At 36.3% G+C, this 12,999-nt stretch overlaps 1 protein-coding gene across 1 annotated transcript; it reads right to left on the bottom strand.

Moving 5' to 3' along the window:
• Window positions 1-1,824: 1,824 nt before the first annotated feature.
• On the bottom strand, window positions 1,825-12,772 carry LOC132548883 (lactose-binding lectin l-2-like). Its single transcript, XM_060212782.1, has 5 exons — window positions 12,439-12,772; window positions 8,824-8,930; window positions 8,210-8,297; window positions 3,093-3,313; window positions 1,825-2,624 (listed from the first exon to the last, which is right to left on the bottom strand). Exons 1-5 carry the CDS (start codon window positions 12,734-12,736, stop codon window positions 2,610-2,612), a joined length of 729 nt encoding a protein of 242 aa, XP_060068765.1. The 5' UTR covers window positions 12,737-12,772; the 3' UTR covers window positions 1,825-2,609.
• Window positions 12,773-12,999: the final 227 nt, after the last annotated feature.

Here is a 12,999-nt window from a genome sequence, read left to right as displayed (position 1 = left end):
GCATTTATCATAAAAATATTGATTTTCAAATTTAAAACCTAATAAATCAAAATCTCCAGGCCAAATTGGTAATATACGAAATGCCGATTTAATGTCTGCTTTTGCTGAAAAGGGGCCCCTTTTCCCAGGCGTTGTACTAGATAAACTGCTTCATCAAATTTGGTGTATTTTACTGAACACAGATTTGGGTTAATGTAATCATTCACCGAATAATTTTCAGGGTAAGATAAATGGTGAATGAGTCTAAATTCACCCGGATTTTTCTTGTGAATCAAGCCCAAAGGTGAAATCTGCAAAGTTGGTTTATCAGAAAATGGGCCTGCTATTCGCCCCATATTAATTTCTTTGAAATTTTTTTCTCTCGCATAGTCTATGTTTATTTAACGTGGGCAGTGTATTTATAGCCCCACCTAACCCCTGCGAAAATGTATGCGTTCCCACGGAACTCCTGGCTAGCTGTGGGGACCCCGTGCCTTGCAATATATGCCCCCCCCTTGTATCCCCCCCCCCCCCCCCCCCCCCCCCGAAACCCAGGGCGGACTCCCATATATTCTGAACATTACTATTATCAATAAAACAACATTCCTGTGGCGCTGCCTGCCTACCCCTTGACGAGTTGTCACACTGCTGGTTTGCCGCGGGGTGTTCGTCCTCCTGTTGTTCGGACGGCGGAGCCTCCTGCTCCTCTGTATCCTCCCCTGGAGCACATGGCGGCGGCGAGCTCGCTCTCCCGGCACAAGGCCTAACAGGTGCTGCCTCGAATTCCTCCAGACGATCCGGCCTCCTCCTCTTCCTTTCGCTCCTCGGGCGGGCTGGCGTCCCCCCTGGTCGCTTTGCCTGCGTTTTCCGTTTGTGAACTGGTGACATTCTCGATCTGCGATCTGTTCCTAGGATGCCTGAATAGCGCTACAAAATTTATATGTTGCTGTTCTGCGTGCAAGGCTTCAGAGTGAAATTAACATAAATCACCTTGCCCAAACCCAAGGGGGATCACTCTCCCATGTAATAGTAACAGAATTCCAGGTCTCATCTACGCATCGTCGACACAAAAATAAATGTGTTTAATTTTGAAAATTAAACTGTAGTATGTTGAAGAAACTGTCTAAAGAGTCAGTTAAGATAACAGAAGGGATCTTTGCGTTGAATTCCGTAACAGGAACAGCCATCCAAGGGATCATTGTGCGTCTACCATTGACGTCAAGTGCCTATGGATTCCACAAAGATGCAATATTGCATCTTCGTGATCTTTTTAATGTCAACATTCGACCTCAAATTTTAAGTTTTTTCATGCGGTAACCGAACGTTTCGATGTGTTAAATTTGATGCTAAGAGAAAATGACTTCTCTCACGGAGAGACCACAAGGTAATTGGGTTCTAAGGGTTGGATCTTGCACCCACAAGGGACGAGTAGAGTGTATATATATCCGTGTTGCTGTCCATCTACAGTCAGTCCTATTGTCAGCTTCGCCGTCATTCTAGTCCTATTACCGGCTACTAAGTATCAGTCTTGGTCATACGGATATCACTATTAAGGCAGTTTCAAAAAGGGGCAATATAGTCCTGTAATGTACGCGGGAATTCTAATGACAGAGAAACAATATGCATAACATGTTTATCCATAAATTGGTAATGAAGCCACGTGAAAGCAATTGTAAAGGATAATCATGTGGGGTGGAACGTACTCTAGGGAATTGAACATCAGATTTCGGTGGTTACAAAAATCGTTTGCTAAGATTTACGCATTGATTATTTCAACATGTATGTAACCAGCTCTAACGACATAGCTACAATACCAATCGGAGCAAAATAAATAACGCTTGGCTGTTAGACAATAAATGTGCTTTAATTCATTTCCATTACAAACACTATTATGGATGGAGTCAGAAAATTACTGGTGATATCTAATTTATTTCAGGATGCAATTAATGTAATGAATTTATAATGAGTATTAATTGTTATTTATCCGAGTCATTTACAATTGTTCCAAAAGATTCTTAGGTAAACATATCAGAAATTTAACTTAATTTTAACGCAGTATATGTTATTCAGCGTTACATTTATATTATGTGAAATCCTTGTGCATTGTTTCTCTCAAAGATTCAAATAGAATTTATTTATTCTTGTATCATTTGTATTTACTACAATCGTAAAATAAAATCTTTTGAATTAATTGAAGTGAGTTTTGAGTTTGGTTCCGTTTCACGCAATGCCATTTTAATCCGAAAAAGCGTGTTAATTTTGAACGTCTTATTATCGTAATGAATATCACATGTGTGTTTAATTGATAACAAAATAAGGTTTTGGCCTCAGAATCCTATAAAATCTTACCACGTAATCCTATTTTTCTCCAGTAAAAGACTCGATTAAATCAACTTTTAAGAATGAACAACACTGTAAAGCAACAACCCACAATTTTATAAACAAAACATGCATATTTAATGACATCGATATTAAAATGAATGATCTTGGTAAACTGTTCATAGTTTTATTCTGAGAACGTGCCCGAGATTTCAACAGCATACGTTGTGCTAATAGATACCACCGATATACCACTGAGTGCGTGTTGTTGGGCGGATGGAAACATCACATATTCTTTGGAAGGCCTATCTTCAGAGGCGCATAACCTGTAATTTAAAAGATTTAAATACAATTTAAAAAATTATCGAACTTCCTAATTTTTTCTGTTTTATAAAGAAGTTACATATTTTTTGTATTAGTCTATTCATTATACAAGATTGTCAATGGTTCCATACGTCGAGCATAATAGCTAGGAAAAGCAGAAGAGTTCCAAAGTCTCTAATATGTACATAGTAAAGATGTACAAGTAACTTGAAAATTATTATACAGTAGCACAATTATCATGATATCGAAATGAATACACCTCACGAAAATACAAATGTATTAATTATCAAGTCTTTAGATATTGTAAATAAGCCACGCGATAATATAAGTCATAAGGTCTCGTGCGATCGTAAATGAATAAGCCTCGGGGAAATATAGATAAAAAGGTCTCGTGATATCGTATATAAATAAGCCTAACATTTATATAAGTTCATTAGATGCAAAACGTACCATGTAACCTGATTACTTACTGCTGCTGTTTGACAAATAAATCCAATTTCTATGGTACATTTTTTGTCGTCCCAATTGTTACGACTACCATGACATATGCCCATACAATCCTGTCCGGAGCCATAATTATTCGGTTCCCCAGGTGCCCAGTCCCAAACATCTTTTCCAAGAGGAACGCCATCATCCCATTCCCATGTTCCTTCCTGTTCTGTGTCGTGAGCTCCTACCCAATATGCGCTTCCTTTATGATAAAATAACATTGACTTTATTGAACTACCAAACTCTTTACCTATAACATTCATTTGATTGGACTACTAAATTCTTTCCCTATAACATTCACTTGATTGGACTACCAAACTCTTTCGTTGTAACATTGACTTGATTGAACTACCAAACTCTTTCACTATAACGTTCACTTGATTGGACTACCAAACTCTTTCCCTATAACATTCACTTGATTGGACTACCAAACTCTTTCCCTATAACATTCACTTGATTGAACTACCAAACTCTTTCCCTATAACGTTCACTTGATTGGACTACCAAACTCTTTCCCTATAACATTCACTTGATTGGACTACCAAACTCTTTCCCTATAACATTCACTTGATTGAACTACCAAACTCTTTCCCTATAACGTTCACTTGATTGGACTACCAAACTTGACTTGATTGACTACCAAACTCTTTCCCTATAACGTTCACTTGATTGGACTACCAAACTCTTTCCCTATAACCAAACTCTTTCCCTATAACATTCAGTTGATTGAACTACCAAACTCTTTCCCTATAACATTCACTTGATTGGACTACCAAACTCTTTCCCTATAACGTTCTCTTGATTGGACTACCAAACTCTTTCCCTATAACGTTCACTTGATTGGACTACCAAACTCTTTCCCTATAACGTTCACTTGATTGAACTACCAAACTCTTTCCCTATAACGTTCACTTGATTGGACTACCAAACTCTTTCCCTATAACATTCACTTGATTGGACTACCAAACTCTTTCGTTGTAACATTGACTTGATTGAACTACCAAACTCTTTCACTATAACGTTCACTTGATTGGACTACCAAACTCTTTCCCTATAACATTCACTTGATTGGACTACCAAACTCTTTCCCTATAACATTCACTTGATTGAACTACCAAACTCTTTCCCTATAACGTTCACTTGATTGGACTACCAAACTCTTTCCCTATAACGTTCACTTGATTGGACTACCAAACTCTTTCCCTATAACGTTCACTTGATTGAACTACCAAACTCTTTCCCTATAACATTCACTTGATTGGACTACCAAACTCTTTCCCTATAACATTCACTTGATTGAACTACCAAACTCTTTCCCTATAACGTTCACTTGATTGGACTACCAAACTCTTTCCCTATAACATTCACTTGATTGGACTACCAAACTCTTTCCCTATAACGTTCACTTGATTGAACTACCAAACTCTTTCCCTATAACGTTCACTTCATTGGACTACCAAACTCTTTCGTTGTAACATTGACTTGATTGAACTACCAAACTCTTTCCCTATAACGTTCACTTGATTGAACTACCAAACTCTTTCCCTATAACATTCAGTTGATTGAACTACCAAACTCTTTCCCTATAACGTTCACTTGATTGGACTACCAAACTCTTTCCCTATAACGTTCACTTGATTGGACTACCAAACTCTTTCCCTATAACATTCACTTGATTGGACTACCAAACTCTTTCCCTATAACGTTCACTTGATTGGACTACCAAACTCTTTCCCTATAACGTTCACTTGATTGAACTACCAAACTCTTTCCCTATAACGTTCACTTGATTGAACTACCAAACTCTTTCCCTATAACGTTCACTTGATTGAACTACCAAACTCTTTCCCTATAACGTTCACTTGATTGGACTACCAAACTCTTTCCCTATAACGTTCACTTGATTGGACTACCAAACTCTTTCCCTATAACGTTCACTTGATTGGACTACCAAACTCTTTCCCTATAACGTTCACTTGATTGGACTACCAAACTCTTTCCCTATAACGTTCACTTGATTGAATAACCAAACTCTTCCTATACATTCACTTGATTGGACTACCAAACTCTTTCCCTATAACATTCACTTGATTGGACTACCAAACTCTTTCCTTATAACATTGACTTGATTGGACTACCAAACTCTTTCCCTATAACGTTCACTTGATTGAACTACCAAACTCTTTCCCTATAACATTCACTTGATTGAACTACCAAACTCTTTCCCTATAACATTCACTTGATTGGACTACCAAACTCTTTCCCTATAACATTGACTTGATTGGACTACCAAACTCTTTCCCTATAACATTCACTTGATTGAACTACCAAACTCTTTCCCTATAACGTTCACTTGATTGGACTACCAAACTCTTTCCCTATAACGTTCACTTGATTGAACTACCAAACTCTTTCCCTATAACGTTCACTTGATTGATTGAACTACCTAAACTCTTTCCCTCACTTGATAACTACCAAACTCTTTCCCTATTCACTTGATTGAACTACCAAACTCTTTCCCTATAACGTTCACTTGATTGGACTACCAAACTCTTTCCCTATAACGTTCACTTGATTGGACTACCAAACTCTTTCCCTATAACGTTCACTTGATTGGACTACCAAACTCTTTCCCTATAACGTTCACTTGATTGGACTACCAAACTCTTTCCCTATAACGTTCACTTGATTGGACTACCAAACTCTTTCCCTATAACGTTCACTTGATTGGACTACCAAACTCTTTCCCTATAACATTCACTTGATTGGACTACCAAACTCTTTCCCTATAACGTTCACTTGATTGGACTACCAAACTCTTTCCCTATAACATTCACTTGATTGGACTACCAAACTCTTTCCCTATAACGTTCACTTGATTGAACTACCAAACTCTTTCCCTATAACGTTCACTTGATTGGACTACCAAACTCTTTCCCTAAAACATTGACTTGATTGGACTACACACATCTTTCCCGATAACGTTCACTTGATTGAACTACCAAACTCTTTCCCTATAACGTTCACTTGATTGGACTACCAAACTCTTTCCCTATAACGTTCACTTGCTTGATTGAACTACCAAACTCTTTCCCTATAACGTTCACTTGATTGGACTACCAAACTCCTTCCATATAACGTTCACTTGATTGAGCTACCAAACTCTTTCACTATAACGTTCACTTGATTGAACTACCAAACTCTTTCCCTATAACATTCACTTGATTGGACTACCAAACTCTTTCCCTATAACGTTCACTTGATTGGACTACCAAACTCTTTCCCTATAACGTTCACTTGATTGAACTACCAAACTCTTTCCCTATAACGTTCACTTGATTGGACTACCAAACTCTTTCCCTATAACGTTCACTTGATTGAACTACCAAACTCTTTCCCTATAACGTTCACTTGATTGAACTACCAAACTCTTTCCCTATAACATTCACTTGATTGACTACCAAACTCTTTCCCTATAACAAACTCTTTCCTATAACATTCACTTGATTGGACTACCAAACTCTTTCCCTATAACGTTCACTTGATTGGACTACCAAACTCTTTCCCTATAACGTTCACTTGATTGGACTACCAAACTCTTTCCCTATAACATTCACTTGATTGGACTACCAAACTCTTTCGTTGTAACATTAACTTGATTGAACTACCTAACTCTTTCCCTATAACGTTCACTTGATTGGACTACCAAACTCTTTCCCTATAACATTCACTTGATTGGACTACCAAACTCTTTCCCTATAACGTTCACTTGATTGGACTACCAAACTCTTTCCCTATAACGTTCACTTGATTGGACTACCAAACTCTTTCCCTATAACATTCACTTGATTGGACTACCAAACTCTTTCCCTATAACATTTACTTGATTGAACTACCTAACTCTTTCCTTATACATTGAATCTTGCTTTGGTTGATTTCATGGGATGAACAATCGAGTTTAAAAAAATTCAACAATGATTAATTTGTCTTTAGAGCAACCCAATCCAACAACCAATGCAATAGATTAAAGCAAAATGCAATGCTTATACACGTTTTTCAATGAAGACGGTTTGTTTTCATTATTTCAAACTAATCCAACACTGCTGTTTATATAATTCATGCTAGTCTAATGGATTGAATTAAAATGTGTATCCCAGCAGTGAAGGGTGTTTTTATATTACTCAGGTAATATACGATTACTACGTCTACACTGAGTTCTGCGGTCGTCTTGTACTTCGCTTCAAATTAAGCAGCAGCCGTTCTTCAAATTGTCTTAGAGTGTGCTGTGCCTTTTCTTAGTATGTATCCATGGCATCAACAAGCTTTTCTGTATCAGAATCGTTTAGTGGATTCTTGGTCTTGTTTGAGATTTTCATTTCGAAACTGCTTGCAATTTTGAAGCAGACATATTTGTTGATGTCAAAACATGGAAGACATATTTGTTGTGCTAGAAAATGTCTCATTTCGATTTATTTGATAATCGTTATACATATTATCCTCATTTATCTTTATCATTTCATATTCTTCAAATCTGGAGCTAATCTCATTATTTGAGTCTAAATTGAGTAGGAATTAAAATGTTGAAAGAAAAACGTACATTGAAATGAAAGAACCACAGCGTTAATGGCTGATTTGCTAGTTACACTCTTTCATATTTAAATGGTTCAGTTTATGATTTCATAATTCACATTATGTTTGTATAGCGAAACAAGACAATGCATGGAAGACATGGATGTCCCTAGTCTCATAAACGTAAATATAAATAGGTAACATCCCTCTGAGTTGTAATAGTAACATTAATTATTGAAGCCTGAATCACAAACTCAGTTGTTGCTTTGTCATAGTCGATCCAAGCATACGGAGTCCCTGATATCTCTTGGAAAGGGAGTTGCTAGAAAAATAACATTGATTTCAAAGGGAACGAGAGAGGACATCCGCAACACTGTCCGTCTTTTCATGATGATGAGTTGTCTACTCTTGTGAGCAGATTGTTACGTCAGTTATGTTTGGCTTAGAAAAGTACGTCGTTTTTATCATAAATTTACTTTTATTGATATATTAGCGACATTAATGGGTAAAATATTATGAAATAACTCACCTCTAATTTCACATTCACGTTTCATGAAGTTGTTGATAGCCACTGTTGTAGGTCTGGCAAAGTGTGCACTTATCGTCTTGCACCAATCCTGCAAAAGTCGTCACTGACGAATAGTTTTCACACTTCGACGAAACTATATCATATTCAGGCCTAGCTTTATCATTTCGTTTGAAAAGCGATCACTTTCTTAATCAAAACACAATGATAACATTTTTTCTCTGTATTATAGTTTGAATTCCTCAAACAAACATAATAAAACTCATCTAAAAGTGTTGGACTGTGTCTTGTTGGGTCCAAGTAATTAATGTTGAACTATTATGACCCTACTGTAGCTTGGTCTCTATCAAAACAGCAAGGGAACCTAATTTATTCCGTCGTTTGGTAATGCCGAATTATCAGCTCTAACGGGCAGTTACTGATTATTACGTCATTACTTTGGATGATAAAATTACTTCATTTTCTCAAACATTTTTTAATGTTACTCTCACTAACAAACGCCGCAACAGCCAATACCCGCCCACAAGTGCAAATAACTTTGCATAACAAACAAATGAATAACTGGCAATTTCTGACAATCTCTTCCAGTTATCTATGATAATGGAATATGGACCTACCTTGGCTTGAGTCCAGGTCTTACTCTCATCTCTGAACATAAAGCATTGCTCGCCGAATAATATATATCTCCCTTCTGTTGAATCTGGACACGAGAGTCTTCCGATATCTAAGTATTTAAGCAAGTTTTGTAAGATGCATTTAAACAAAAATGTTTTGGCTACGTTTAAGACAATGATATTTGTTCAATTTAGAGAAACTTAAATAGGCTATCATGAGGTTGTTGTAACAACTTGTACCGATAAGCATAGCGAATTATTGCATTTGATACACATATACAACATATGAATAATTTTCGATTCTTTTTATATAAGACTTTAAGTGCCTTTCCGAACAAAAAAAACTTTACCTAAAAAAACTAAAACAAAAAACAAAAAAACAAAAAAACAAAAAAAACAAAAAAACAAATCTATTTTATATCACATAACTCTGGAAAGTTACATGTTGACAAAACGTGGAGGACAATACCAAACGGAGGCAGCCAGCTTGTTTCGCCATTCCATGAGCCCAAGCGCCATAATATCTAATGTATATAACACAATATATAAATGTAAATGATATATATTTAAAACCTGTTCACAAGATTCGTGTATGATAAATTATCAGCAAATTGTATGAATATTTAATAATTATAATAAAATGTTCAAAACATACTATATTAATTCGATAAGTACTTAATATGCTACAATAAATTGGAGTTTCCTCCCCTTATCTACTTTAACTTATTTAATGTAATGCAGATTTTGTATTGTATTCATTTACTAAGTTTGTATAGACCAAACCTGATATTCGATCCTTTTAACGTATAAAAGTTACTGTTAATAAAATTTGTTGAAATGAACACACAATATATTCAAAAGAAGTGAATTCAGTGGATAAAGGCCCATTTGTTTTGTACCAATTATATTATAGATAAAGATTGGGTGTGAAGTATATTGGGGGAGTTAGATATTGTAGTCAAACAAATACGGTAAAAATGGTCCTATAACGGCTTCATCATCAGTGAAGACAACACGAAGTGTACCGGAAACTATTCTGTGCCTCCAAATAAATACAATCGTTGTCACAAGCTACGTAAATCAAACGTACCTGCACCATATGTGATACTAAAGAAAATCCCCGAAGAATGCCTGGACTTACAGAAATGTTTCTTAACATTGTCAACCGACTTGAGAATTTCAAAATAGTTTGTATATTTGAAAAGGATGGCAAACACATTACAGAAAGCTATCAACCTATATCACCAACATGTGTACCCTGCAAACTCACAAAATGCACCATCTGTCAACAGATCTTCAAACACCTAGAATGCCTTAAAGTCCAAGTTATAAACGATTCCATAGAATATCTGGTTACTTAAGTAAGTTAATGAAAGCTACTCTTGACCATGTAAGACTTCCTCAAGTCAGATTTACATAGCATTACTGGACTTCTCTCCAAAGCGTTCGACACTGCACCACAAAACAAAGTCTTGCATAAGGTTGTGCAATACGGTGTGAAAGGGCCAATACACAATTGGTTAAATTAATTTCTAACATAGGCTAAATTGAATGTACTATGTCACAGGAGGACCGTGTCGCTTCCGTAGTGCCTCAGTGGTTGCCATTAGAACTGTTACTCATCTTCTCACACATAAACAAACACACTTTTCAGCTGACAACCTTCTCCTTTTCAGATCATCAAATCAAAACATTCAATCATAACATCCTTCAAAAATGATCGACAAAATCTTGAAAAATGAGCATCGTGCTATTAGAGGGGAAGTGGGATCTCTGCAGACATTTTCGCGAATTTATGATTTCGCGACGGTTGATTTAGTAATGATTGAATTCGCAAATTATAAACCATTAAAGATATGGACACTGAGAAGTTTCTATATAAGCGACCGATAGCTTCGTATTGGCCGTCATTTTGCTTATGAAAGTCATGTGACTATATCTGAAAAGTGATTTAGTCATATGATATATATTGTGTCCATACTAAATTGTATTTACCCGAGTACAGCCTGTTATGTAGACAGAGCAAACGAGCGTTAACAAACACCACATGCATTGTGTTTGAAGAGTGAAGTGAGCAAGATTTAAAGAGGCCAAACGTATTGTGTGTAATGTTACGCTTTGTAACACGTTGTACTAATGACACTGTAGTCGTCAAAGCGGATATGCTCTTGACTGTGTTCCTACTGTTTATTTTATAATTAAATGAAATAGATATGTTTGTTATAAACTCTAATATTGTAAATATGTTTGCACCTTTTCAACGCAAAAAAAGCATGGTTGATTTAGAGGTAAATCTATTGTGGCACACACCTCCGACCTATAACTGTGATGTTCTACAGCTGTCTTTGTGATGATGTGACACGGTGTATATAAATTTAACGAAAGTGTAAACGGAAATAAAATTAAATTAACGACAGAATAACAAGGATGTGGTCGAAATATTCGTAGTAATCGCAAGAAATCAGAAGTTGATTTAGCGGTTCGTCTCACGTATTAACGCGAAAACAAATACCACGCGTTATTCACAGTACCTAGTAAAAAGTGGTGACGTGCAAAACAACCAATACCTATGATACCCAACATCAAACGACCTCAAATGGAGTGTTCATATCAGAAGAATCGACTGAAAAGCAGGCTTATATTAAACTTTTAAAAGAGTAAGGAAACGAAAATGTTAATTATCCTGAATATTGTGTAGATTGACTGCGATATGGATTGTATGGAGTGTAGCTTGGCTGTTGTACAGATTGGCTGTGGTCTAACTTGGCTGTTGTATGCACTTTACGAGTTGGCTGTTGTATAGAATGGGTGTGATGAAGCTTGACTGTTGTATAGAATGGGTGTGGTGAAGCTTGACTGTTGTATAGACTAGGTGTTGTGTAGCTTGGCTGTCGTATAGACTGGGTGTTGTGGAGCTTGACTGTTAGATAGACTGGATGTCGTGTAGCGTGGCTGGTGTATAGACTGGGTGTGGTGTCACTTGGCTGTTGTATAGACTGGGTGTTGTGTAGCTTGGCTGTTGTATAGACTTGGTGCTGTGTAGCTTGCCTGTTGTATAGATTGTGTTAAAAAAAATTGTTACAATTGCAGTGGACAAATCATTAAATCATATTTATATTTCCACTTAACCTGAACTCTATGAACCAACTTAAGTTTACTCAAGTCATTTTTCAATGTACTCTTTAAGTTGGCGTATGAATACATTGTCCACACCTTTTTATCGTTATTAACCTGAAATTGCTCCGCGGCGTATCGAACTCTATATTTTATTCGTTCGCTAAGTCGATACTATTTTATTTTATAAAATTCATTTTAAATGATTTTGCTTAAAACGATACAATCTTGTTTTTTTTGTGTTATCATTCTGAATATAACAACTATATTTAGACGAAGAGGGAGGACGTACATTTCGGTAAGTTCCGTGGTAGACTTGCACAAGTTCCTATTCATCCAAATCTTGTAGGAATTTTTAAAGTATACAAAATATATAAATATAAGGATTTAATCATGTTATTTCGAGGTTTATAAGGGGAATGAACCTCAACATGATATGATTCAATCCATAATTAAAACCAATGTTTGTGTTCGATACTTTTTCTTTAAAATAATTGCTCTTACCCATTGTCATGTTTTTTAAGGTCTTCCCAATTTGTACTCCCTCGTTGCCTAGTTCGCCGATTTTCTCCGAGAGTTGATCCAGCTCAGATCGAACATTTCGTTGCAGCTCCACTACGGCCTCGTTAAATACGTTAGTTGCATACTCGTCAACTAGAGACCAAAGCTTCTGTGATAGTATTTGCTCTATCTGGTTGTCCTCGAGTTGTTGTTGTTGTGTTTCGGTAAACAATGCTTGTTGTTGTGATACCGAAATAAGAAAAGTTGACATCAACAGGAATAATAATCCAATGATGTTCATTTTTGATTAGGGAATGATGATTTATAGTGAAACTATGGTCTTATATGTACACACCAACAATGTACAAATACAAAGCTGCCAATCCTTCTCTTTCATTAGCTACAAAATATCGGTTTCATCTGGTAGAATCTGATCCATACTCTTAAGTACACTAAGGTGAAAATATTGTGACGATATGGTTAACATATTATAGACCAAAATATACACCATATCCTGTATTCAGATTGATTTTGTTTTGTTTAACAATTGGTTATAGGTGTGTG

This window comes from Ylistrum balloti, unplaced genomic scaffold, assembly GCF_031769215.1.
Source record: "Ylistrum balloti isolate Yb309-2 unplaced genomic scaffold, AGI_CSIRO_Ybal_v1 Utg370032, whole genome shotgun sequence".
Lineage (NCBI taxonomy): Eukaryota > Metazoa > Mollusca > Bivalvia > Pectinida > Pectinidae > Ylistrum > Ylistrum balloti.
Note: the sequence above shows the minus strand (reverse complement) of the source record. Positions and strands in the feature narration are given on the sequence as shown.